Genomic DNA, 26,836 nt, shown 5'->3' with positions numbered 1-26,836 from the left:
GACAACGTTTGCCCGCCCCAAGAATTCTCCAAGATCATAGACAAAGTTTCTGAAATTACATTTGCATGCTCCTTTATTACCCTTGGATGCAGCTCATCAGGCCCTGGAGATTTGAAGTCATTTAAAGTAGCTAGGTATTCCCTTCCTACCTCTTTTCCTATCTTGGGCTGCAGCTCCCTCCTCACATCATTTATTCTGTTATCACTAGGCTGGGCATGGTTTCCTTTTGGGTGAAAACAGAGGCAAAGTAGGTGCTGAGTAATTCCACCTTCTCTCTGTCACCCAGTGGCATTTCTTCGTCTTCTTCACGCAAAGGACCTACCACTTGTTTGTTCTACCTCTTACTTCGGACGTAGCCAAAGAAACTTTTTTATTATTATTCTTAACCTATATTGCAGGCCTGAACTCATACTGAGCTTTAGCCAGCCTTACTTTTCCCCCGCAACTGTTGGCTACTCGAGTATACTCCTCCTTTGTGATTTCCTCTTTCTTCCATTTCTTATACATGCCCTTCTTAACTCTCAGCTCATCTGTAAGTTTATACATCCTATTTCTTGTTGGTATTGTCTGCATTTGGGCCTTCAATATTTCTCTTTTTAGAAACTCCCCTCCTTCTTCGACTCCCTTCTCTTTGAGTATTTTTAACCATAAGTAGCTCCTTGAGCTTTTTGAAATTTACCTTTTTAAAGTCCAGAGTGTCTCTCTGACTACACTCAGTTTCCCCCTGCCTCTGTATCCTGAAACCCAGGAGAACATGATCATTTCCTTCCCAGTTTCCGAGTACTTCCATTTCATTGATCAGTTCCTCCCTATTGGTGGGAACCAGGTCCAAGATAGATGATCCCCTTGTTGGTTCTTCCCCCTTCTGGAAAATGAAATTGTCAGCGAGGCAATGGAGGAATTTGTCAGACCGTACATTCTTAGCAGAGATTGACCTGGGATGCTCCTCAGCAATTTCTTTTAAAGGGACTTCAAGTCAGCACTCCCTGCCACCCTCTCAGGCCAAAGTTCTGATGACTTGTTGGGCAATATAGGGCTGGCTTCCAGCTATGTAGCCTACCCTGGAGATCAAAGCAGCATGCTTGTTTCTCTCTCGGACCCCTTGTAGTTTACACAGGAAGGTAGTCCATTCTCCCAGTCTTCCCCAAGTAAAAGCAGTGTGCTGGTCTTTAATAACCCATATCTTAGACAGCCAGTAGTGTCAAACGGCCTAAACATGTGGGGATTTCAGAATTCCAAGACTAGCAAATGCACACAGTTCCCACTCATCAAATTATGAAACTTAAAAATTGCAAGTAAGGCAGATAGATGGTGAAAGAGAATTCTGAAAACAAGAGAGCTTGGGGCTCAAAACCTGGTTGCTTCTAACCTATTCACTAAAAACACAGTATTTCTAGTCTACTTATGAGTAAGCAGTGGGAATGGTCAGCTGCCACTGCGTTGTGGACAACACATTTGTGGACTACTTGATAGAGGGAGGGGACAAAGCTGCATAGAACAGGTCAGCTTTTGATGTTTCTCTCACCCCACATTGGAGTGAGTGGTACATACCTCCATCTGACCAATGACAGCCAATGTCATGTTTCATAGGTGAGCAGGGAATACTTTTGCCAGAGGCTTGGGAAGGGGACAAACCTCCCCTGGTGTAAAGGGAGATGGGCCATTTCAAGTGTAAACTGGATTTTTCTACTTTCCCGGCATCTTCCTGTCAGCCATTCCTGGGGATTTGAATAACTGGTGGGAGATGCATGACGCCTTTCTTAGGGGAAAAGAGAAGCAATTGAGCAATTTCCTTTGTCACATGACCTATTTCCACTGCTCCCCTTTCATGTCTCCCCAGACTGCCAGCGATGACAGAGAATGTGAAAACCAGCTTGTCTTGCTTCTGGGTTTTAATACATTTGACTTCATCAAAGTGTTGAGGCAACACAGAATGATGAGTGAGTGCTTGCTATATTGTTATTATGTAGAGATCTCAAAATATTGGGTTGTCTGAAATCTTGGCGTGCACAGAGAACTTGGAGTTGTATGGAGAAATTTATTACCTAGCAGTTTCTTACCTTCTATAAAAAGCAGTGCAAGTGAAATAACACTCCCTACCAGCCCTCTGCACATGCCAAAAGACTTGAGAGAGAGAGGTGGTGTCTTATCACATTTGCACTAAGATATTTAGATAAGAATGGCCTAACTTGGAATGATATGAAGTACAGTGGTACGTTGGAAGTTGAATGGAATCCATTCCGGAAGTCCATTCGACTTGTGTATTAAATAGCAGCTGTGTGTCCACCAATCCAGATCAGGACTGTTGCAGGGCATAGATAGTGTTAAAATGTGGTTAGTTGTGTGAGTTGAGGACTATTAATAAAAAACATGGGAGAGAAGAGACAGCAGTGCAGAATTAAAAGATGCTGCCCTATTTTGTACTTCTACAGGTAGCTGACATTTAAAAATTAAACTGAGCACTAAATACCTATTAGAAGAAAGATAATACAGATCCCTAGAAATACAAATTCTGCACCAGATCATTTGCCCCTGGGAAGCACAGACAAAAAAGTACAGTTGGTCACCACTCGTTTCCTTTGTTTGCCCTTAAGGGGGATTCAGTTGTGTGTTTTGTCTGGAGTTTGCAGGAGTAGAATAAGATACTACAATTATTTGTTTTCTCCCCCAGTCTTGTACTGTACCCTCTTGGCTAGTGCTCAGAGTGAAGCTGAGAAGGAGAGGATTATGGGGAAGATGGAATCTGACCCTGAGTTGTCAAAGTTCCTGTATCAGCTGCATGAGACGGAGAAGGAAGATCTGATCCGGGTAAGAATTGGGGATGGAGGTGGGAAGGAATCTGGAGTAAAAATGATTTAATTGTGGTGGCTTGCTTATATATTTGCCCTGAAGGCATCAGTGTGGGTTGCAATACATCCTTGTTCCATTTCACTCCAATGATTGCTCTGTGAGGCAGTTCAGACTATGAGAGAGAGTGAGTCTTGGCTGATCGACTTGCTCAGGCCCTTAGTACACTATAAGACCAAGCAGCAGTTTCAACTGTAGCCTCCCTTCCCATGATTTTACTCAGTGTGCTGGTGAGCGGATCGTATCAGATATTCCTGCTGTGTCACACTGTTTCAGAATAGTGTTGCTGAAGCTGGAGATTTTAAGCGCTTAAAAATATTGTTAAACAGGCATCTCTTCCTCTTCACTTTCTCTCTATATCAGTGGTTCTCAAAGTGGGCATTACTCCCCCGGGGGGGGGGGGATTACCTAGAGAGGCACTAAGAAGCAAGGTGACAGTGGGGGGCGGGGCGGGTGTTGTTGCACTGGAGTGGTAAATTACTATCAGGCTTTGAAAAACTGACATCAGTGGAACAAGTTCATCAGTTTTGTTGAATCAATTAAACTAAATAGTTTTAATTGGATTTTGAACAAATGTGATTAATTGTTGCTGGTTTGAATTTTATTGTGTTATTATCTTCCTTAGTGGGTCATGCAAACTGCTATTCTGAAAGCTTTTTTATAGTGTAGGGTTGGGGGCACAGGGGAAGAGTTTATGGAACCAGGGGGGCAATGGTCTGAAAATATTTGGGAACCACTACTCTATATTGTGAGTCTGTAACAGCACAATCCTACTATATATGTTAACTTTGGTTCAGTGGGTTTTATGTCTTAGAAAAAGTATTTATTATTGCGCCTCATAGCGAATGACATACACACAGTGGAAAGGAAGAAGGATTAGAATTACAAGCTTTTGTAGGGCAAAGTTCAAATCGGCTACACAATTTACTACAAGATGTCAGGAGAGGAGAAAGTGCTTAGTGTATATAGGAGCTCACCATTGTTGAGCAGCCTGGTATGGATCTTTGGAACAAAAACTCACCCTAACGTGGAGTTCATGTCCTCCCCCTTCAGGAAGAACGCTCTCGCAGGGAACGTGTCCGCCAGTCCCGCATGGACACTGACATGGAAACCATGGATCTGGATCAAGGAGGAGAGGTACTCTTGCTTCACCAAATATTCTTAGGTGGGGGGGTCTGAGGTACATGTGAGGTGCTACACAAACTGGGGGGAAATCATTCCTCATCTTAACTCCCCTGCTTGTTTATGAATGAAAGATTGGTGGGGTGGGGTTTTTACAGGTTTCTGTGCTATCACATCTTAATTTAATGAACTATTTTTGATGGACATTTCCATTTTGTCCATTTCAGGCATTGGCCCCTCGGCAAGTTTTAGACTTGGAGGACCTTGTGTTTGCCCAAGGCAGTCACTTCATGGCCAACAAGCGATGCCAGCTGCCGGATGGCTCTTTCCGCAGACAACGCAAAGGCTACGAGGAAGTTCATGTTCCTGCGCTGAAGCCAAAGCCCTTTGGTTCAGAAGAGGTTGATGATGTGTTTTTTATTTCCCCTCTATATAGACAGCACTTGTGGCAGGGGCTTGTGGTCTTGCCTACACCAAACACACTCATTCACAAACTAGCAGCCTTGCTGGATGCCTTCAGCAATCATGAAGCCTTCTTTGCACATCCTACTGTTTCTTGATCTCTCAGGCTGGTAGCAGGTTGTATGTATACGCTAACTACTGCTCTACAGTGGTACCTCAGGTTACATATGCTTCAGGTTACATACGCTTCAGGTTACACACTCCGCTAACCCAGAAATAGTGCTTCAGGTTAAGAACTTTGCTTCAGGATAAGAACAGAAATCGGGTTCCGGCAGCGCGGCGGCAGCAGGAGGCGCCATTAGCTAAAGTGGTGCTTCAGGTTAAGAACAGTTTGAGGTTAAGAAAAGACCTCCAGAACGAATTAAGTACTTAACCCGAGGTACCACTGTATTGTCTAGTGTCCTGGTGCTTGCACAGAGGGTCCTTGTATGAACTCAGCCTCTGCTTTTTTTCTGTTGCTCATTAGAGAGACCATAGAGAAAAAAAGCAGAGATTGAGATACCAGTCTAGACAATAGCCTGAGACTCTAAACAGAACCAAGCAATAGCAGCAGTATTACCCCAGGAAAAGCTTCAGTTTAAAAATCCTGGACAAATAAAGTCTATAACAGCAGTCTAAACTGTTGAGGTGACCCAGTTAGGGAGGTTAGGTGGCACCATTGAGAGAGCTGTGTGATTGGAGCTTTGCTCTCAAAAAAGAAAACCTTGGGAACCTGAGAAATCCATCAAGAGGGTCTTCTGCTGGTTCCCTCACTGGGAGAAGCGAAGTTACAGGGAACCAGGCACCTTCCCTGTGGAACGCCCTCCCTTCAGATGTCAAGGAGATCAAAAATTACACAACTTTTAGAATACCCCTGAAGGCAACCCTGTATCGGGAGGTTTTTATTTTTATTTTTTAAATAATTTTTATTAACTGGCCAATCACATCAAATTAAATCACATCACATAAATTCCAAATTACAAAGCCAAATTTTTAAATTTTGTTGGGGGAACCCATACTTCAAGATCCAAAGGGGGATTCAGATCATCTTATTACTGCGTTAATGTCCAAATCAGTCCCAATCAGTCCAAACAAAATTCATAATTCTATCCAGTCTTATCTTGGTGTTTCCACATCATATCTTGTTCATATAATTTCTATTTTTCCTTTACGATCTCTTCTGTTAGTCTCCTTAAGCCGATAAGCAAAATAATAATCCTGTGTGGATTTCCCGTTCCTCCACTAAGTCCAGATGGTTTCCATATATCTCCTTCGTAGATAACATCGCTCTTTCCATCATAAATTTGGCATTTGTCGCTCTTAAGTCCCACCGAGAAGTTGATCCACGATATGTAAACAACTCTATTTCTCTCTTTCTCCTCCCAGACCCAAGAGCTCCAACAATGCCTCCCAAAATGGCGACGGCATTTTTAACTGCGTCATTCCAAAACTCTTAGCTTTCCAGCTTCATCTTGAAACATTGCTTTGGTTCGAAAGTTTATCTCCACACAGCCTTAAATCCACAGCTTAAGTCCTTAGTTTCTGACTCATTAGGGGAGGGGATTCTTGTTAAATCACATAAGAAAAAGGAAGGCAGGTTTTTCCCCCCTCCCCCCATAGTCATACCGTATCTTGACGTATCTTCTCATATTTTATTCTTGTCTTGTTATTAGAGATCTCTTCTGTCAGCAGTCTTTACTCCCCTTTTTCCTTGAAGCATGTGCAATTTATCTCGTCCAAATTGTTTCTTTTGAAGATGCTTGCAACTAGCGGCGCGAATCAGGGACGGCGTCCAGGAGTGCCGGAATCCCACAGGAGGGCTTTGTGCCTAGTGCCCCCACCCCCACAAATTCGGGGGTGGTATAGGGCACAGCAGGCAAGGGCCGTCCCCCCCACAATCCTGGGGGGGGGGGTTAAGGAGGCTAATTACCCCCATCATAGCCTCCAAATTACCTCGTGTGGGTCGGAGAGATGTTATTGTCAGCCATCTTCCGATGCGCCACCTAGTGGCCCCCTGTATCGGGAGGTTTTTAATGCTTTGTTTTTATTATGTTTTTATATATTCTGTAGGCTGCCCAGAGTGGCTTGAGAAATCCAGCCAGATGAGCATGGTAGAAATAATAAAATGATGATGATAATGATGATGATGAAGGAGACATTGTAGCAGCTAACTGCTGCTGAGGTCTTTGTTGAGCAAGTGATGCGTTAGGAATTTGGGCAAGGCTCTATGTCCTTCCAGTCACCAGCGTCATCTTGGAAGAATTGCTTTGGCATTTGCTGCCCATCTAAGATTTGTCACCCTCTTTACAACTTTAGTCTGCTTAATTGCTTCACTGCTTTTATGGTCCAATGTGCAGCATAGGCTCTTTCCTCTAACTTGACTTCAGAGTGAATTGTGGATTTGAACTGCTTCTGTTCTGCCTATAAGGATTCTGTCTCATGAGTTTGTTACTGACTTGCTGGACAAAACCATTAATTCTTTTCTTATTCTCAGCAATTACTTCCTGTGGACAAGCTCCCCAAATATGCACAGGCTGGATTTGAGGGATTCAAAACACTGAACCGGATTCAGAGCAAACTGTACCGTGCTGCACTTGAGACAGATACAAATTTGCTACTCTGTGCACCCACAGTGAGTGTTCCGTCTTATGATGTCAAATATGATTGATCTTTCTGAGCCTCTGCACTGTTCCTTGATTTTTACTAGGGGAAATGTCTTTCTGGTCTCCTGTTTGAGGGGAGGGATGGGAGAGTGAAAGTTTTCTTTGACACTCTCTTCATTCCAGGGTGCTGGGAAGACAAATGTGGCTTTGATGTGTATGCTGCGTGAGATTGGGAAACACATCAACCTTGATGGAACAATCAACGTGGATGACTTCAAAATCATCTACATCGCACCAATGAGGTCTTTAGTCCAGGAAATGGTGGGCAGCTTTGGGAAGGTAAGAGGAAACAGCAATTGGCTTGTCTAAGACCTTCACCAGGTGGGAGTGGATGGAGGAGGACCTGAACTTGGAGAGTGATGTCCAGTGTTCTGAGGAGCTTTTCCACTTGTGCTTATTAGGTGTATAAAATACATTATTGCTGCTATCATTTAAATTTATATGGCAGCCCAAGAATAAAAGGATCTAGGCAACTTATAAAATAAAAGCAACCAAAGTATTTTAAAAATAGAAAGATTAAAACAAAAAGGATCAGTAAAAACAAGCACTGTGCAATGAATTAAACAGAAAAGTGTTTGCCAAAACAACTTGCAGTGTAATAGATGCAGCACAATAGGAAAAAGTAGTGGAGGGAACAGGAAAACAAGCAAGGTTACTTTGTTTGTGGCCATTCCAGCTTTTTTTAAACCATCTGTTCAAAAGGGCTGGGCCTATTAGCAGTAGTGTCCAGGCAGCCAATGGAAAGAGCTTTGTTTGTCTTGCTTCTCTCTCTTATGGATGCTAGGGGGAAGAGTCGATACCTAATGAGAATAGCGTCTAAGAGTCTGAATTGGGGGCTCTTTGGATCTTTGCTTTGGGCCTTGTTGTTCATGCTGCCTAGGGTCGCTGGGAGTTGTAGTCCAAAGCACCTGGAGGGCTCTAGGTTGCGGAAGGCGGTTTTCAGGTGTGCCCCACACTCTCAACCACACACTGTTGTAATTTAGAGGTAGTACTGACTTGCTGTTAGGGTTTAAACAGTAACGTGTGTGAAATACTTGAAAGCACACTATGAATGCACACCTGTTATTTATAGCTGTGTTGCAATTTTCCTTCTAGCGCTTGGCCACTTATGGCATCACTGTGGCTGAGCTGACTGGGGACCACCAGTTGTGCAAGGAAGAAATAAACGCCACTCAGATAATTGTCTGCACTCCAGAGAAGTGGGACATCATCACCCGCAAAGGAGGGGAGCGTACATATACCCAGCTGGTGCGCCTCATTATTTTGGTGAGTTGCCTTGGAAGCTTCTCGTTGAGCTGTGATGAGGGTCTGTGCTTCTGCTACACATGGCAATGCTGGGGATATTTGCTGGGTGGGAGAACATTTGAGACACTCAATTGCAACCAGCCAAATGCAATGGTTTCTGGGCTCTATTGGGGATGTGTAAATGGTGTGGTACCCCCCTGAGCAAGGAGGGTAATGCTTCCTGCGTTCTACAGGATGAGATCCACCTCCTGCATGATGACCGGGGCCCTGTTCTGGAAGCCTTGGTGGCCAGAGCCATTCGCAACATTGAGATGACTCAAGAAGATGTGCGGCTTATTGGGCTGAGTGCCACCCTCCCAAACTACGAGGATGTGGCTACATTCTTGAGGGTGGAGCCTACCAAAGGCTTGTTCTACTTTGACAACAGGTATGGTGTGTGTGTGCTGTGGAGAGTCTTCTTTTTTATTTTTTATGACTTTCAGTTATATGCATTTCAATAGTTTTACAATCATTCTCACATTTCAAAACTCGACTTCATTCCTCCTCTTTCTGCGGTTCCTTAAATTTATTTTTATTATTTCCTGCATATTCTAAATTAACTTAACTTACTCTTTTATTCATCTACTTTAAATATATACTCTTATGAAACTGCAGGTTATTACAATAATCCTTCCAATGTCCTTATCCGTTTACAGTTTGTTTGTAAATATAAAATAAACCATTTCCATTCTTTTATAAAAAGTTTGTTATCTTGATTTCTCATTTTTCCAGTAAATTTCACTATTTCTGCATAGTCCATAAGTTTTTGTATCCATTCTTCTTTCATCAGGACAACTTCTTTCTATTTTTGGGCAAATAATGTTCTTGCCACTGTAGTCACAGACATGAATACATTTCTATACTGTTTAGGTAGTTCTACCTCTATAATTCCCAAAAGGAAAGCGTTGGTTTTTTTACGAATGTTATTTTAAACATCTTTTTCAACTCATTATTTATCATTTCCCATTAAGCTTTAACCAACCTTTCTATAGGACCATCACATATGATAAAAAATACCTTTTTTTCTCTTTGCATTTCCAACACTTAATCAATTTTGATTTATACATTTTTGCTGATTTACTCGACGTTCGATACCATCTTTATAACATTTTCATGTAGTTTTCTCTTAAACCATAGCATGCTGTAAATTTTATATCCGTGTTCTACAATCGTTCCCTTGTTTCCATATCTATATTATAACCAGTATTTATCTCCCAATGTATCATTGAAGATTTTACTTGCTCATCCTTTGTCTCCCATCCCAATAATACCTTACACATTTTAGACAGCACTTTAACATTGCATTCCAACAGATCTCTCTCTAGTAGTTATATTTGTTTCCCAAACCCTTGTATTCTGTTTTTCTTAAATATTTCATTTAAATGATTATATTGTATCCATGTTGTTAACTTTCTGATAAAACCTTAATTTGTTTAATTTAAACTCTCCTCCCTCTTGTTTTAATATATTTCTCTAAGTTGTCCAACCTATTATCATATTCAGCCTGGAAGTGCCTCAGCCCCCAGCACACAGCAGCAGCTAGCTGCGGTGAAGGTGCTAAGGCACCCCTCAAATGCTGGCTTCGCACGGGGGGCAGGATGGGCGTGAGCTGGTGGGGTGGGGCTTATTTAAACAGCTTTGCTGAGGTGTGTGCAGCCATGTGCCCCTCAGCAGAACAGTTTAAAGAAGTGGGACTCAGGAGCTGCAGTGGTTTCTCTCGCGATATACTGTGGGGTGAAGCCGCCATCATGCTCTGGCCGTCATACTGGTCCTGGGCGATGTATCACTACAGTCCCTGCCACAATAAACCAAGGGTTTCTGCACAAAGTTCTGTGTGCACTATGTTTGCCTATATAAATTTGCTCTCTAGGTAAATGGCCTGTCTGTGGCTATGGAGTTGTTTTTTAAATGTCAAACAAGAAGGGAATATGCAGTGTATTTTGTAGGGTAGATAAATATGCCTTTGCTCCTTCACTTTAGATTTCTGAGGAAGTAATTGCCTTCTGTAGATCTTACCTTTCTGCTTGTCACTTACTTGATGCCTGACACTTTTTGCAGTTTCCGCCCAGTGCCCCTGGAACAGACCTATGTGGGAATCACTGAGAAGAAAGCAATCAAGCGCTTCCAGATCATGAATGAGATTGTGTATGAGAAAATCATGGAGCATGCTGGGAAGAACCAGGTAGGTTCTTTCATCTCTGGGTAAATTGGGGCAGTGGGTGCGGGGAGAGAGATTGCATCTCAAAGATGCAGGGAACCAGGCAGAGGGCATTCTCGGTAGTGGCACCTGCCCTATGGAACGCCCTCCCACCAGGTGTCAAAAGGAAAAAAAACTACCAGACTTTTTGAAGACATCTGAAGGCAGCCCTGTTTAGGGAAGCTTTTAATGTTTGACGGACTATTGTATTTTAATACTTTGTTGGAAGCCGCCCAGAGTGGCTGGGGAAACCCAGCCAGATGGGCGGGATATAAATATTAAATTATTATTACTATTATTCTGGAAGAACAACTTGCAAGTGGGTGGAGGCATCTCTGTGCACCCCTCTTTACCTCCAGGCATCCTATTTGGCCATTGCTTTCTATCCCCTCCTCCACTTTGAAATATAATTTCTTAATCTGTTCTTGGTTCAGGGATGTGGTGAAGTGCATCTTCTCAGGAAGAGGCATGCATTGTTGGGAATGTCGTCCTGGCTGCTGGGTAGCTGCTGATTTGGAACTGCATTATAGCCTCTATGCTTTTTCTTCTATAACCCAGCTGGAGTTCCTCATTCTGTTGAACACTGACTTTATTTATTTTTATGGGTCTTTTGGTTGTAATTGCAGTGAACTTAAGTGGACAAGAGTTGCAATTTTAACATTGGGTACATTTTGAACATGCCAACTCTGACCCAATATAACTTACCTCGACAGGTAGCAGCTTCCTGTGTTTTCTCCAGGTGTCATTCTCAGTGCCGAGGTCTTTTTAACTGGTGGTATCTGGGTTTTAGATTGCAAGCCTGAGAGCAGAAGCTGCCTTCGCTTTTTTTAGTGACTTTTAATCAACACTGGGAGCCTCTTCAGCTGAAGGGTGCGGTAAAAATGCTTTAAATGAACAAGACCTGGAATCTTCTGCTTACAAAAACCTGTGCTCCCTCCCATTTTTTGCCTGGTCCTACAGCTATGTTTTATAGTGTAAACAAAAAGAGGGTGTGCTGCCGTCTATTTGAAGCACCTAGCAAGCCAATGTCATGGTATATCTGCTGAGTGCCTGTAAGCCCTTCTAAACCGCTCTCCTCTTGAGCCCTAATCCAGCTTTTCTTTGTACAGACATTTAGGAAAGAGCAGGCAGAATTGTGCACATAGTGTTCATCTGTGTTTTGGGGTTCTCTCTTTCCAGCAGATGCTGCTGCTGCTGCTTTCAGACATGTCAATACAGTCTACTCTCACACAGTGGAGTGGGAAAGGGGCTGCTTTCCTCTTTGCCACTGTTAATTGACTCTGGTGCTCTTCATTTATTCAGAATGTGTGTATTCTTATAAACCAAAAATCATGTTGGCTCCTTGCATGATTTTAGAACATTTATCTGAATGAACAGGGGTCTGAATCGCATCTGGAGCCTACCTGCACAGAGCAAGCTCTCCATTGCAGGCCTCACCCATATGGCTAGAAGAGAATGCAGCGCCAGCAAATACAGTTCTTCCCTTTTCCTCACATGATGTTGATCACATGAGGCAGAACACCTTTTGGACTTTTCCGCTTGTAATTATACTGTCCTTTTTGATCCCAATGGCTTGCTTTCTCATTGCATAGCTATCATGGACTGATAACTTTGGTTTCTGTTGTCTCCAATCAGGTGCTAGTGTTTGTCCACTCCAGGAAGGAGACTGGGAAAACTGCTCGAGCCATCAGGGACATGTGTCTGGAGAAAGACACCCTGGGTCTCTTCCTGCGAGAGGGCTCTGCCTCCACCGAGGTCCTGAGGACAGAAGCTGAGCAATGCAAGGTATTGATTTCTCTATTTATTCAACCTTTATCTACCACTTTGTCATATTTAATTTCTATAATGATTAACAAATTAACCCATATAAATTAATACCAAAATAACCAAACCAAAAAATAATTGGCAAGAAACAATGCAGTGATAAAATCTGTGTCAGAACCAGAAAATAAAGTGGTTTGCTTTCAAAGGCCAAGTGAAACCTTTTCTTTTCATAAGTCTTGGAAAAGAGTCCCTTCCCCTAGGGGAAGGTCAGCCCAGGCTCCTCTTAGGATAGAATTCAGAGAAAGATTTCACCAGAATATCTTTAGTGCTTTGCTAGCATCTCTTTTCTTTCTCTAGAACAAGTTCGCATCTCTTCCTTCACTCAGCTACAGAAAATCAGGAATCATTGGGGGTTTTTGACGGCAATGTTGTTGTCTTTTGCTCACAGAATTTGGAGCTTAAAGACTTGCTGCCCTATGGCTTTGCAATTCATCATGCTGGCATGACCAGGGTGGACCGAACATTGGTGGAAGATCTGTTTGCAGACAAGCACATCCAGGTATGACAGCAGATTTCCCCCAGCAAAATATTTGAAGGGGTCACCCCCTCCAAAGTTGATGGGCATTGCCATTCAAATGGTGTCCATGCATGGCACCACATGATCGATTATGGAAGGCAGGGCATGCCTGACTCTCCTCCCAATATTTTATTCAAGTTGGAACCCTGCTTCCCGGTGAGGTGAAAGACAGGGAAGAGGGCAAGGCAACAAACAGCAGGTGGAGCTTGGGGTAGGCAGAACCCAAAGACCATAACATGCTTGACATAGAGGCACACGTGACCTTTAAGTTGTCATGGTGGAGAGAGAGCAAGACTAGAGACTGGGAAGGGAAAGAAATAGATTCAGGGATGGAAGGCAAATGGAGAGTGAAACTAGGGGTTGGGGAAAGAGGTTAAGAACTCTGTGGGGAGAAATAGGTTGAGGGACTGGGATGTGGGCAGAAAGAGCCAGGGTAGGGACTGGAAGAGCAGACTTGGGAGACAAAGGGGTGAGCGTGGAGAGCTTTTCTTTCTCCTAGCACAGCACAGCACTGAAGCAAAACAATCTTGTCATGGTCCCCTCTCTCTGCTTTAAACTGATGCAGCGCAACCTGCTTGCTCTTCTCCTTCTTACCACCCAGTCTCCAAAGATGGGTGTTGGCGAAGCTCTATTAAAATTGGGTGCCACTTTTAACGCCCCCCCCCCCCGGTGCATTGCAGCATTGTTGGGAGTTCCTTTGAAACTAAGCAGAAGATTCTTTCACCCTGATATTTTCCCCTTACAGGTTTTGGTATCCACAGCAACTTTGGCTTGGGGTGTGAATCTTCCTGCTCACACCGTCATCATCAAGGGGACACAGGTGTACAGCCCAGAGAAAGGTCGCTGGACTGAACTGGGTGCCCTGGACATCTTGCAGGTAACTCCTATGAGACACAGGGACACACTTCAGTGGATTTTAGGATCAAGGACACTATTTCTCTCTCTGTTTCTTTAGATGTTGCAGAAATATTCTTAAGACACTTGGCTGTTAATTAATGTTAGAAACTCTGTTTGAGGTCTAACTTACCTCTCTGACTTGTGTGTGTTTTTAAAGATGCTGGGTCGTGCTGGGAGACCTCAGTACGACACCAAGGGCGAGGGAATCCTGATCACTTCTCATGGAGAGCTGCAGTATTACCTCTCACTGCTGAACCAGCAGCTTCCTATTGAGAGCCAAATGGTGGCGAAGCTGCCAGACATGCTGAATGCAGAGGTCGTGCTGGGCAACGTCCAGAATGCAAAGGTGAGGAGGAGAGACCCCAGTCATGACTTGTGGCTGCTCTGTTTTTAGTGTCTCAGCGTAGAGATAAAGGGGGATGCTGTGTTAGGGAGACCATTTAGTCACAACACATGATCAGGGCTTGAGCATCTCTCAGTCGGGTGCAGACTTGAGCATACTGAAGAATCTTGGTGGCACTTTATTAGTGGAGGCCAATTTTCAGCTTTTCTTGACAGAGAATTTGGATTACCCTGATTAGGGATTTTGAGTGTGTGCGCAAAGTATAAAGTAACAGTCCTGCAGATGGTTCTAGAGTCACATTTTGGGAGGCTAGATACTCAGCTGTGAATCTGGCACCTAGAATCATGCAGGGCAGTAGTCGTGGTATTTAGTGGGTTGTGTGTGAGAGGAGAAGTTCATCCCTGAAGCCTCTCAGCCTAGTTTGTGACAATTTCAGAATTCAGGGCTTTATCCAGTATTCTCTCTCAGCTAGTGCAAGGGTTCTTGTGCTGTGGAATCCAGTGCAACAGCTGCATCAGTGGAAACCCATTATGCAACAGATGGCACAACAAAGAGCCACCTGCTTATGCATTCTCTTGCAAAACAATGTTCTGTTGTTGCCAGACATTTCACCAGTGACACCTTAGTGCTCCATTTGATAAAATCCTCAGTCTTCCCCTCTTCTCTTAAGGCCACATCCACACCATCAGTTTAAAGCACTCTTACACCATTTTTAACTTCTTGGCTCCCTCACCCTGGCTGAATCCTGGGAAATGTAGTTTCTTGCTTTGTGAGGGGTAAACTACAGTTCCCAGGATTCTTTGGGGTGGAAGCCATGACTGCTGAAGTGGTATAAATGTGCTTTAAATGGCTGGTGTGGACGTGACATTAGTTAATGAATCTGCAAAGGTGTGCCCCTCTCCACTATTTTTTGAAGGACCTGTCCGTTGCATTTTCATTTCATTTCTTATATTTCTATGCCACTTTTCACTCACACAAGTCACAAAGCATCTTACACGCAGTAAATAATAATATATTAGAACATCACAAATTACAACGTAAATCATATAAAAACAAATCATTAGTAAAGCAATTACAGATTATCAGTAAAACAACCACTTTCTATAAAACGCTATTAACAAAACAATTTAAAATATAGGTTAAACAGCACAACCACAAGAAAAGTCATATAATAAAATTCACAAAGCACGACAGCACTCATAATCCACAAAACAGTATTAACAAACTAACAACCAAAAACAAACTAAGCACTGTTGAATTCTCTCTCTCTCTCTCTCTCTCTCTCTCTCTCTCTCTCTCTCTCTCTACCCCATGACTCATAGTCTTCCACTCAGTTCATCAGAAGACAGAATGGTCATGACAGCAACTTCCTTCTGAAAGCTTCCAGGGCTAAAAGGGCTGGAGGATGGGGCAAGGCAGGTGGGAAAAGCCCTTGCCCAGGCATAGGCAAACTTGGCCCTCCAAATGTTTTGGGACTACAACTCCCACCATCCCTAGCTAACAGGACCAGTGGTCAGGGATGATGGGAACTGTAGTCTCAAAAACATCTGGAGGGCCGAGTTTGCCTATGCCTGCCCTTGCCTGATGGCCAGCAGAGGTGGCCTTTAAAGCATGCTGTGATGTCCCTGTGGCCTCTGCCCCATCCTCTCCCTTCCAGGATTTGAGGTGGCTGGAAACTGCTGACTCTGATACTGTGTTTCTTGGCTGCTGCAGGATGCTGTAAACTGGCTTGGCTATACTTATCTCTACATACGAATGCTACGTTCCCCAACTCTATACGGGATATCGCATGATGACCTGAAAGGAGACCCACTGCTGGACCAGCGCCGGCTGGATTTGGTGCACACTGCAGCTCTGATGCTAGATAAGAACAACCTGGTCAAGTACGACAAGAAGACAGGGAACTTCCAGGTGAGAGTGGAGTTCAAACTCTCTTTGCAGGTGCTTTCTGCTAGTCTTATCAGGAGTCTGGCCACCCAGGATGCTTATTTGCAGCTGCTTTGCCAGCCTCTTTGTGCATCTTCACACGTTATATTCTTATATTCTTATCACACAAAACTTATTTTGCTGCTTTAAAATAAAATGTGTTACTATTTGTATGCTGCCCTTCAGCCAAAAAGGCTTCCTAGGTGGCTCCCAAGAATAAGCAGATAAATACAAATAAAATAACACAAATACAAATTCCAAATGATGCATGTATATTTAGTGTGTAACATTTTGCTATATGACATATGGCTTCAGTTTGTACAAGCAAAATGGTAAGTATACTAAAAATGGTATGCTAAATACTAAAGAGTTGCAGATGGTTGCATCCTGTGCTATCTAAGCACATTATCTTATTTTTTCCTACTTTTGAGATGCACAAACTAAGAAAATTGCAGGAAACAATAGCAATGTATGCTCCTCATGAAGATGGCAGCATACTCTAGGAGCAGAAATGCATCTTTGATCCAAGGATTGTATATTTCTCCATTGTTATACATGAGAATTATCAGTTTCTAAAGCTTCAGAATGCATTACATAGAAATTTTCACACTAGACATTCCAAATGAATAAAAAAATGAGGTTAAGCCTGTTAGCCAAACTGAACCTCTGTTTACTGAAGTAGTAATATATGACAAGACAGGGATGTAGCAAAGATCCTTTCTCCCCTTTCCATCTGTGGTCATTCCAATCAATGTAAAAATACTTTAAATCTCTGTCACCACTGTCCATTTTTTGTATATTTTGAGTGGAGGAAAAAACAATTTTATATAGCAGTATTTACGCAGCACCAAGCCAAACTGGTTAAGCAAAGTAGTCTATGTGCAAGTCACATGTTGGTGCACGTAGCTCAAGCTTCTCCCTTTTATTCAAACCACAGAGTGGCTGGCATAGTGTTGTGTCTGAACCAGTTTGTTTCTTGAAGCAGCTGCTCCTTTCACTTCAAAAGGCACCCCAAAAACAGCCTTCAAAAACAGTCTCTTTTGTACCTAATTCAAGACCTGGTGGGGCTTTTAAGGTTAAAACTTGCACCTTCAGTTATGCTTGGAAAACAGTCTGGGTGCCAGTGAACATCTGTTACAATTTAAATCTCTTAAAACGTGCTCATTCCAGTGCACCAACCTCCCCATCCTATTTTGAACTGAAGTTTCAAAATATTGAGGGCTGCCCCACTTATGTGTTTCAGTAACCTAAGCCTGGTTTGTTCTTTCCTCTCCATTTTGTTAACCAGAAGTGGCTTTCCTCCCTCTCTCCCCAGGTTACGGAGCTGGGCCGCATTGCCAGCCACTACTATATCACCAATGAGACCATACAGACTTACAACCAACTGCTCAAGCCCACCTTGAGTGAGATTGAACTCTTCCGGGTTTTCTCACTTTCTTCTGAGTTTAAGAACATCACCGTGAGAGAGGTATGAATCCAGAGATCTGTTGGGCAGGATACCCACCTCCTGCCCTTGTAGTTATTTTTGTTAGTGTTTAGTTTGTATCCTCTTCTGCAAGGTCTTGTTTTTACTGGTGGAGTGGAGGAGACATTCCTAGTCCTTGTGACTATAAATACTTTAAAACATGAAGGTACTGGATCGGCAACGCTCTAACCAGAGAACACAACTTGCTCTGATTTTTTCAAATTGCCGTCATTTCTATGTTTGTATTTAAACTGATAAGGAACTGAATGAAATTTGAATAAAGTACTGGTGCTTAGCATAGTGTAAAACCCATCGAGAATGAAACTGATCATACATATTTCTCCATTAATCATGCAAACTTGCTGCAGTTGTCGATCTGTGGCCCTCAGAAGTGGATGAGTTGCCTACTTTTTTCATTCATCTTCAAAAGGATATTGTGCTGTTGTAGGCTAGGCAGAGTGGCCTAGCCTACTCTGTTCTTTCCTAATTACTATTTTTAAAACAACTGCAGGAAGAGAAACTGGAACTGCAGAAGCTACTTGAGCGGGTCCCAATCCCAGTGAAAGAAAGCATTGAGGAGCCTAGTGCTAAGGTAAGCCCTGTCACTTCAAGGGCAAGCTTATATCCAGCGTGAGGTTGGTTCTGCAAGTTCCTGAGTTGTATGAATTCCCCATTTTTTGTCCACTGACTAGTTCTACTTGTTCAGGGAGTCATTTTACCCAAGGGAGTAACTGGCTGGCTGCCCTCTTGGGAGCTGTTTTGTTTTAAACCAACTTCATTTTAAAAAAGCAAGCCTATGAAGAAAATCTATGGTGAAACTTAGCTACATATATATACGTTTAATATGTTGTGTGTGTGCTTGTTTGTGGGTCTGGCCAACACCAGGAGAATGTGGCTGTGGGCCTGAAAAAGGTTCCTCATTCCTTCTTTGGAGGATGTTAATGTCCCTTATTGTCTTCTCCTTAGATCAATGTGCTCCTTCAGGCCTTTATCTCCCAGCTGAAGCTGGAGGGCTTTGCTCTCATGGCAGACATGGTGTATGTCACTCAGGTGAGTAACCATTCAGATTGGAAGTGGCTCTTTTGTGCTCCGGTATCCTCCATTTACAAGGTTTTCATGAATCCACCACTTTGAGAAAGATCACATCACAATAAGTTTGTTGTTTAGCTATCACAAGCCTTCTGTTGTGCATGGATAAAGAGGAACTTTTACTTACTATCTTTGGTGGCCTGTATAGCTTGTCATGTGGTAGATCACATACTTTATATACGGAAGGCCCCAGGTTGCATCCCTTCAATCTAGAGGAGGAAAGTCACTGCAGTAGGCATTGTAGAGCTTGCCCAGCCTTTGCCAACCCGGTGCCCTCCAGAGTTTTTGCACTACAATTTCGAACAGCCATATCCAGCGTGTCCGAAGAATCTGGAGGGCACAAGTTTGGCAAAGGCTGGACTAGATGGACCAGTGGCTTAACTTGGTGTAAGATGGCTTCCTTCTAAAGGGGTGGCCCTGTAAATTCATTGCAGTAAGGAGTCTTGTAGGTACCTGGAGGTCTTCTTTGTTTCTTGTGAGCCATTTTGTCAGATGCATCGCCTGACTTATATTAATGGGCCTGATCACCTGCAGGGTGGAAGCGGAGTTTCAAAAATGGATCTTTAGATGGATGTGGATACATGCTTATATTTTAATCAAAAAATCAGTTAAAACCTCCCTGTGAGGTTTCTTTCTTTAATATTTGACATCTGTTTTGTCTTGCTTTCAGTCTGCTGGGCGGCTCATGCGTGCAATCTTTGAGATTGTCCTCAACCGTGGTTGGGCGCAGCTTACTGACAAGACTTTGAACCTCTGCAAGATGATTGACAAACGAATGTATGTAGTGGCTCCAGAGCATGCTCTTAATCTTTATGTATTGCAGACTTTATATCAGTAGTGCCCTGCCATGCAGCTGGGCCTGGCAGCAGCACTCACCCAGGCTGGGCACTGGCTGAGGACCCCAGCAGCTTGGCAGCCCCTCACCAGCCTGATCCAGTAGTGCTGCCTTGCCATGCTCCTTACTTCATCCTGGGCAGTCTGTTGGCAGTGGGTGGGCAGTGGTTTGATTTCATAGATAGGTGGAGTCAAAAGGGAGGGATGAAAAGTGATTTCATGCTGTAACCGCCCTGAGACCTTTGAGTGTAGGGTGGTATACCCTTTTTTTTTTAAGTGTTGGTTGGGAAAGCAGCTGTAGAGGGGAAAGGACTTGTGCCACCCTAAGGACCAGAAGACTGGAGTTTCTGGGATTTCAAAATTAGCAGTATGTCCTGCCCTAGAAAGCCAGTTATGTGATTGCATCCGTACTGGTTTCCAGAATCACTTCCCATAAGTGGGACAGACCATGGTGTTTGTTTTTGTGCCAGGGCAGGGGGCAAGAAGCAAGCCCCCTCAGGCAACCCGTCTCTTGTGATGGCGGTGTGAAGAGCATTGGCTTAGTCTCCTGAGCAGGCTTGCAAGCCAAAGGCACTGGAAATGAGAAGCCTTGTGGGGCTGTGGGTTGGGGTGGGGTTATGCACAGATGGCCACACAGAGGGCCCATTTTGAGGCTGAAGAGGAAGCTCCCCACTTTTCTTCCTCAGTTTGAAGGAAGAGCGCGGGGCAAAACACAAGGAACTTAGGAGGTGCCTAAATTTCTCTTCCATTACTTACTAACCACCATTGCTGGCACCATCCTGATGGTGCTTCTTGCTTATGCAGGTGGCAATCCATGTGCCCCCTTCGTCAATTCAAGAAACTGCCTGAAGAGGTGGTGAAGAAAATTGAGAAGAAAAACTTCCCATTTGAACGACTCTATGACTTGAATCACAATGAAATAGGTCAGTGGGCAGAGGTTGTTTGTTTGTGGGGGGGACAGTGGAGGGGATCAGTGTTTCTTGGCTAAAGGGTCTCTCAGTTTTTCCACAGAATATGGCCCAACTTGATTATGACCTGCTGAGAATCTTGAATGCGTGCAGTTCATCTCAGATCTCCATCTGTGCACATGCTTACTCGTCTTTTCTTTAATACCATCCTTTTACAGGGGAGCTGATTCGGATGCCAAAGATGGGGAAGACAATCCACAAATATGTCCATTTGTTCCCCAAACTGGAGTTGTCTGTCCACCTGCAGCCCATCACCAGGTCCACTCTGAAAGTAGAGCTGACAATTACCCCAGATTTCCAGTGGGATGAAAAGGTAAAGGGACCCCCTGGAGGTCTGAAGTAATGGCCACCAGTAAGGTGGGGTGGGGAGGGTTGCTGGGTAGCTAGTTTGAGGTGGAGGCAGCTCATGGAACAGGGATTGATGGGGACTGAATGGTAGCAGCAGTACAAGTTGCACCCCTTAAACAGTACACAGAGAGAGCAAGAATTTTCACTTGGGGCCAGTATTTAAATCCCAGTTTTCTCCTCTCTTGGGCCAGGTGCATGGTTCTTCAGAGGCCTTTTGGATCCTGGTGGAGGATGTGGACAGTGAAGTGATCCTACATCACGAGTATTTCCTTCTGAAGGCCAAGTATGCTCAGGATGAACACCTCATCACTTTCTTTGTGCCGGTCTTTGAGCCTCTCCCCCCACAATACTTTATCCGGGTGGTCTCGGATCGCTGGCTCTGTAAGTCCCCATTCTTTTGCGGAAGGATGTTCTCCAGCTCCCCAGCTGGGGTCTGCAGTGTGAACAGTCTATTGTAGGGGGGAGCCCAGACGTGTTCTTTGCCTGTCAAGTCTTTTTTCTAGCTGTTTCTGCCCCCTCTTGCTCCCCTAAAGATGAAAGCCCACCAGCACCACCCACATTACACATTGCCAGCCCAGGTGGGGCCAAATCAGGACCCCTTTCAATAGTTCATAAGAGGTCGGTTGTGCCACAGGAGTGATGCAGAGTGGAAATTTTTCCATGGAAAGTGTCCCGTATCCTAAGTTCATTGGTAATGAAGAATGGATGCAAACTGCAAATGCAGTTTTAAGCAAGCTGGGCAGTTCTTAAGCTTTGTTTACTAAATAGAATAAACATGCTAAATTAAGTTACTATTTAGGGCATCAGAAATTTTCATGTTGCAAACTGAAAATTTCCCAGTGTATATTACCCTAACTCCTGAAAATTTTCCGGAAAGGCCGCATCACCTGTACTATGCTAGCTAGAGTAGACAAGGTAGATCCAGCACAGACCATTGCTTTGTATTAGCCCATTTTATAGATAAATATGTTAAGAAACCAGGTAGTGTGCTATTTGCAGCTTTCATAGACCTGAAAACTGCATTCAAATCAATCTCTTGAGTAAGACTGTGGGATAAGTCAAATTCTTTGAGAATACATAAAAGATTGTTTTTCTTGGTTAAATGTCTACATAAAGACACCATGCTGAAAGTGCGTTGCTCTACAAACAGGCAGCTCGCAGTTTGCATACTAGCTACAAAGGGAGTTAAGCAAGGTTGTATCCTAGCTCCTGCATTATTTAATTTATATATACACCCCCAGAGTATCATGCCCCTAAACTGGCCACAATTACTATTACTGGTTGGCCACAATTACTACACAGTTACTACCATCTATTACTATATGCTGATGACACGGTACTCATATCTCAAACAAAAGTTGGCCTAAGAAGATTGACAAGAGCATTCTCAGAATACGGCCAAAAGGAATAGCTGGCTGTGAATTACCAAAGTCTTGAAGACACTACAGGGCCCACAGATGGTATATGGATAACCAGTTAAAGTCTTTAAATATGTTGGTCCAAATCTTCAGTCAACAGGGCAGCACATCAGAAATACACGAAGGAAAAAGTGTCTCAGAGTGCCAAAATTTGGACATGCTTTTTCAAAAAAAAAAAAAAAAGGTGGCAATCATATATCTTCAGCACTTGAAGTGTTTAAAGCTGACCCCTAGCACAGTTATTATGTGGGGTGCAGATTTGGACAGACGCTCACCTTGGATCTACAGAAGCTGTTCAGTCCAAGTTCATTTTTTTTGTTTTGTTCCATCCTGTGTTCCAAACGCTTCATAGCTCTTGGAGGCCAATCTTCCCTCTGTTGAATGACAGAATTGGCGTAGGACATTTAATTATTGGCTTTGGGATAGTAGACCCCCACCGGTCTACTACCCCTAACTACCGTCACGAGAGTGCCTGGACTGCATCTGAGTATGCAAGTATCTTTGCAGTCTGCTGCTCAGGGTGCAGAAGGTACAAAAGAAAGATGACGACCCTGATGTTCCAGGGTTTAGGGGACAGACCTGGGATCCTGTTGAACATTTGCTAAGAGCACCATATCCTGGCACAAGCACAGCCATGGCTAAAATGTGACTCCCCCAGGCCCTGTTACAACATTCTGGGTCTGACCTCTCTCTATTGATCTTCTCATTCAAAGAATACCTCTTTTAAAAGCAGAGAACAGATCTAGATCCTCTGTTTTCATCTTCTTTGTGTTTATGTGCTTGATTATTTCAGCCTGTGAGACACAGCTGCCTGTGTCCTTCCGACACCTGATCCTTCCAGAGAAGTACCCTCCACCAACCGAGCTGCTGGACCTGCAGCCACTGCCTGTCTCCGCTTTGCGGAACAGCGCCTTCGAGAGCCTCTACCAGGACAAGTTTCCCTTCTTCAATCCTATCCAGACTCAAGGTGGGCAGTGCAGCCGGGTCTTGAGTCAGTGAAGAGGAGGGCTGCCAAGAAAATAGGAACCATCTTAGCAGGGGCGGGGTGGGGGAAGCTGCATAGTATTATCTATTAGGTGCCAACAGCCTGGAGCATGCAAGACAAAATGGCATAATTCAGAACTGCAGTCTTAATTATCAGACATTCCATCACATAGCTGGGGGATTCAGTCTAGTAGTCTTGTGAACATCACTTTGGTATGTGGTGCTTGTTTGTGACGTGGTTACAAATTCAGGTGCTGTGTCTGTGGCTGGGGAAGTTCACTACTAGCCATGATGAATGCCAGTTGTTGGAAACCACAGGAAGGGAGTCCTTTTGTGCTTGGATCTCACTTGTGAGTTTCCCACAAGCATCTGGTTGGCCACTGTGAGAACAGGATGCTGAGCACGATGCACCATTGGCCTGATCCAGCAGGCTCTTCTTATTTTCTTAAATACCGACACTTGTAGCAACGTTCACCAAACTGGTGCCCTCTACATAGTTTGAACTGCAACTCCCATGAGCCCCAGCCAGCAAGCCTCTGAGCTCAGTCATGAGACTTTTAATCTCAGGCTCATGGGTTTGAGCCCCACGGGGGGTTGGACTATATGACCCTTGTTGCCCCTTCCAACTCTACAATTCTATGATTCTTATGATGCTCCCATCGGCCCCAGTTGTGTTGCCTGGATTTGATGGGATTTGCAGTTCAAAACATCTAGAGGGCACCATCTGGGGAAGGAACCATCTCGGTTCTTGTGGGTTCTGGAGTAACTGTTGCTGGCCATAGGGAAATTTTCCTCTGCCTTTTCTTTCTCGGTCTAGTTTTCAACACCGTCTATAACAGCGATGAAAATGTGTTTGTGGGAGCTCCCACAGGCAGTGGAAAAACGATCTGTGCTGAGTTTGCCATTCTGAGGATGTTGCTGCAGAATTTGGAAGGCCGCTGTGTCTACATCACGCCAATGGAAGCCCTTGCTGAGCAGGTACAGTACTCCCTAATCATTTTTAAATCTGCCCTTTCCAGGAGGGTGATAAGAATAGCTTTAATCAATTGCTCTTCCCACTGAAAGCTTTGTAGGCAGAAAAACAAAAGAAGAGGGTTTGGATAGGGTGTTCTGAGGGGTAGCTGTTGGCCTTAGCTGGGACAAGTACTCAAGTATATTTTACACAGCTCTCTTTACTTCCCCCATTGTCCTCCTTATTCTCTTTGCTTTGTGAGTGAAGTTCAGATTCTGCACAGATGGAATAAAAGCATTGCAGAATATATGTGGATAAGTCTGGATGATCACTTTGTTGGTTGTAAGCTAGAAAAACTAGAGAAGGTGTGCTTTGTGTGTGTGAGGAAGAGAGTGCTTGGAAGGACGGCTGTTAAGAACATTGTCTGCTCTTCCTTTTGCCATGGAAGATCTTCCTGGATTGGTATGAGAAGTTCCAAGAGCGCCTACTCAAGAAAGTTGTCTTGCTGACGGGGGAGACCAGCACTGACCTGAAGCTGTTGGGCAAAGGCAACATTATAATCAGCACTCCTGAGAAGTGGGACATCCTCTCCCGGCGCTGGAAGCAGCGCAAGAACGTGCAAAACGTCAACCTCTTTATTGTGGATGAAGTGCACCTCATTGGTGGCGAGAATGGGGTGAGTCTCATGGGGGAATGCAGCCCATCACAAAGGGGCTCGGGGGGAGAAAGCAGGACACTGACTTTTCTATCTAGGAGGCTTTCCCATGCAGAGCTGCTGCATATCCTGTGTACTGAGGAGTTTCTCGTTCTGGGCAACAGAAGGAGACAGAGATCTGTAACCGTTGCATCCCCTAAGCACCCCTCTCCTTCTCATCATCTTGTGCAGCACCTGACATTGCACGAGGGGTTGCATTTAGAAGTAGCTCCCACAGCCAGTGTGAGCAGAATGCAAGGCATCCAAACAGGTCCATGTATTTTATTGCTGATGGTTTTCAAAGATAACTTAACCCAGGGATAGGAAGACACCTTCTGTCAGCAGGCATTTGAACCACCTATCTCAGCATTGTCTATCTACACAATCTAACAACAGCTCTTGAGGTTTTCGGAAGGGAGCTTTTCCCAGACCTACCTGGAAATAGTAGGGATTAAACATGGGGACATTTGGATGCAAAACTCAGTTCTCCCACCCTCCCCTGAGTAATAAATATTGCCAGTGAACTAGTTGGGCATCAAAAATGATGAGTGAGATTGTCGATTTTAGTAATTGTTGATAGCAGTTGGCAATAGCAGGTGCCAGCTGGATGTGAAGATTGTGGGCTTTTCCTATAGAGCTGTCATCTCTCTCTTGGAGGCTTTCTGCCTACCCAGCTAGTCAAAGTCAGGGTCCTTCAATCATCTCGAAATGAGGCCTTCCAGAGGGTGGACACTGAAGTATTAATGTTAGTGGTTGCATCAAGAAAATGCAAAAACCATTGAGCATTTAAAGTGAACCCCAAAACAAAGGAGAATATATATTAATTTGCTGCCAAATTAGGATTTTATTTTCAGAACAGCTCAGCTTGAGAGATCTGAAAACAAAAACAATATATCAATATTCAACATTGTAAAAAGAAAGTCAATTAATTATATACAAGTTACATATCTATGCATACTCAAAATGAAAAACAGCCTGCCGAGATCTCTTGTTAATTGTATCACCTGTTCACATTAACTGGTTGCACCGAGGTGGAATTATTGGAATTCTTCTGCAGTTTGCCTAAGAGATCGAAGGGAGGTGGAATGGTTGAGCAAAGAACTGGAAACTGAAGATCCTAGTAGTGGTGATGGAGGAGGAGCGGATAGCGAAATGAAATCAATGATGGAAATATCTAGATGTGGAATGGCTGAGGGTGCTTGAAATAACCCAGGTGTCTTTGGCTTCCTTCTGCAGCCAGTCTTGGAGGTGATCTGTTCCCGAATGCGCTACATCTCCTCCCAGATTGAGCGGCCCATCCGCATTGTGGCCTTGAGCTCATCACTGTCCAACGCCAAGGATGTGGCCCACTGGCTAGGCTGCAGTGCCACGGCCACCTTCAACTTCCACCCCAACGTGCGCCCTGTGCCCCTGGAGCTACACATCCAAGTAAGTTCCTACCCCACACCTCTGGGGAACTCTAGGAACATAGAAAGCTGGCGTTCATCTAGCTCAAAGGGCCATTCGGCTTGGTACAGTCAATACTGACAGGAAGCTGCTCTTGAAGGTTTCAGGCAGGCCTTTGTTCCAGCCCTCCCTGGAGACCCTAGGGATCAAACCTGGAACCCTTCCATTAGCCTCTTCCAAGCACTGAGGTTTGGCAACATTATCACCCTCTCTCTTCTCTTTTGCTGCTCCTTAGGGCTTCAACATCAGCCACACCCAGACCCGCCTGTTGTCCATGGCCAAGCCAGTCTATCATGCTATCATGAAGCACTCTCCAAAGAAGCCAGTGATCGTGTTTGTTCCGTCTCGCAAGCAGACGCGCCTCACAGCCATTGACATCCTCACCACCTGCGCATCAGATGTCCAGAGACAAAGGTATGGGCAGGACATCATGTAATCTGTGCTCCAGATAACTTAATGATACAAGAGGAGAAGCTGAATTTTGCAGCCTGTGTGTGATTCCTTTTTATTGTACCCCTGTCAGTAATTGAGAAGGGGCAAGAAGCTATAAAAGGACACTGGAGCTACACTAGAGTAG

The 26,836-nt window shown here is 44.1% G+C and overlaps 1 protein-coding gene across 1 annotated transcript in view; it reads left to right on the top strand.

Moving 5' to 3' along the window:
* The window catches only part of SNRNP200 (small nuclear ribonucleoprotein U5 subunit 200), a 51,772-nt gene that overhangs the window by 11,021 nt on the left and 13,915 nt on the right, over positions 1 to 26,836 (top strand). Inside the window, exons 8-33 of the mRNA XM_083629160.1 lie at positions 1,841 to 1,940; positions 2,672 to 2,808; positions 3,901 to 3,984; positions 4,197 to 4,370; positions 6,905 to 7,042; positions 7,197 to 7,352; positions 8,169 to 8,339; positions 8,552 to 8,745; positions 10,416 to 10,539; positions 12,190 to 12,339; positions 12,767 to 12,877; positions 13,641 to 13,772; positions 13,950 to 14,138; positions 15,849 to 16,046; positions 17,377 to 17,529; positions 18,038 to 18,118; positions 18,493 to 18,576; positions 19,286 to 19,392; positions 20,254 to 20,372; positions 20,576 to 20,730; positions 20,957 to 21,146; positions 22,977 to 23,150; positions 23,985 to 24,145; positions 24,568 to 24,795; positions 26,050 to 26,241; positions 26,495 to 26,673. Coding sequence (XP_083485286.1) covers positions 1,841 to 1,940; positions 2,672 to 2,808; positions 3,901 to 3,984; positions 4,197 to 4,370; positions 6,905 to 7,042; positions 7,197 to 7,352; positions 8,169 to 8,339; positions 8,552 to 8,745; positions 10,416 to 10,539; positions 12,190 to 12,339; positions 12,767 to 12,877; positions 13,641 to 13,772; positions 13,950 to 14,138; positions 15,849 to 16,046; positions 17,377 to 17,529; positions 18,038 to 18,118; positions 18,493 to 18,576; positions 19,286 to 19,392; positions 20,254 to 20,372; positions 20,576 to 20,730; positions 20,957 to 21,146; positions 22,977 to 23,150; positions 23,985 to 24,145; positions 24,568 to 24,795; positions 26,050 to 26,241; positions 26,495 to 26,673 — 3,881 coding nt within the window. The remainder of the gene's footprint in view (positions 1 to 1,840; positions 1,941 to 2,671; positions 2,809 to 3,900; positions 3,985 to 4,196; positions 4,371 to 6,904; positions 7,043 to 7,196; positions 7,353 to 8,168; positions 8,340 to 8,551; positions 8,746 to 10,415; positions 10,540 to 12,189; positions 12,340 to 12,766; positions 12,878 to 13,640; positions 13,773 to 13,949; positions 14,139 to 15,848; positions 16,047 to 17,376; positions 17,530 to 18,037; positions 18,119 to 18,492; positions 18,577 to 19,285; positions 19,393 to 20,253; positions 20,373 to 20,575; positions 20,731 to 20,956; positions 21,147 to 22,976; positions 23,151 to 23,984; positions 24,146 to 24,567; positions 24,796 to 26,049; positions 26,242 to 26,494; positions 26,674 to 26,836) is intronic.

This window comes from Podarcis filfolensis, assembly GCF_964270895.1.
Source record: "Podarcis filfolensis genome assembly, chromosome: 8".
Lineage (NCBI taxonomy): Eukaryota > Metazoa > Chordata > Lepidosauria > Squamata > Lacertidae > Podarcis > Podarcis filfolensis.
Note: the sequence above shows the minus strand (reverse complement) of the source record. Positions and strands in the feature narration are given on the sequence as shown.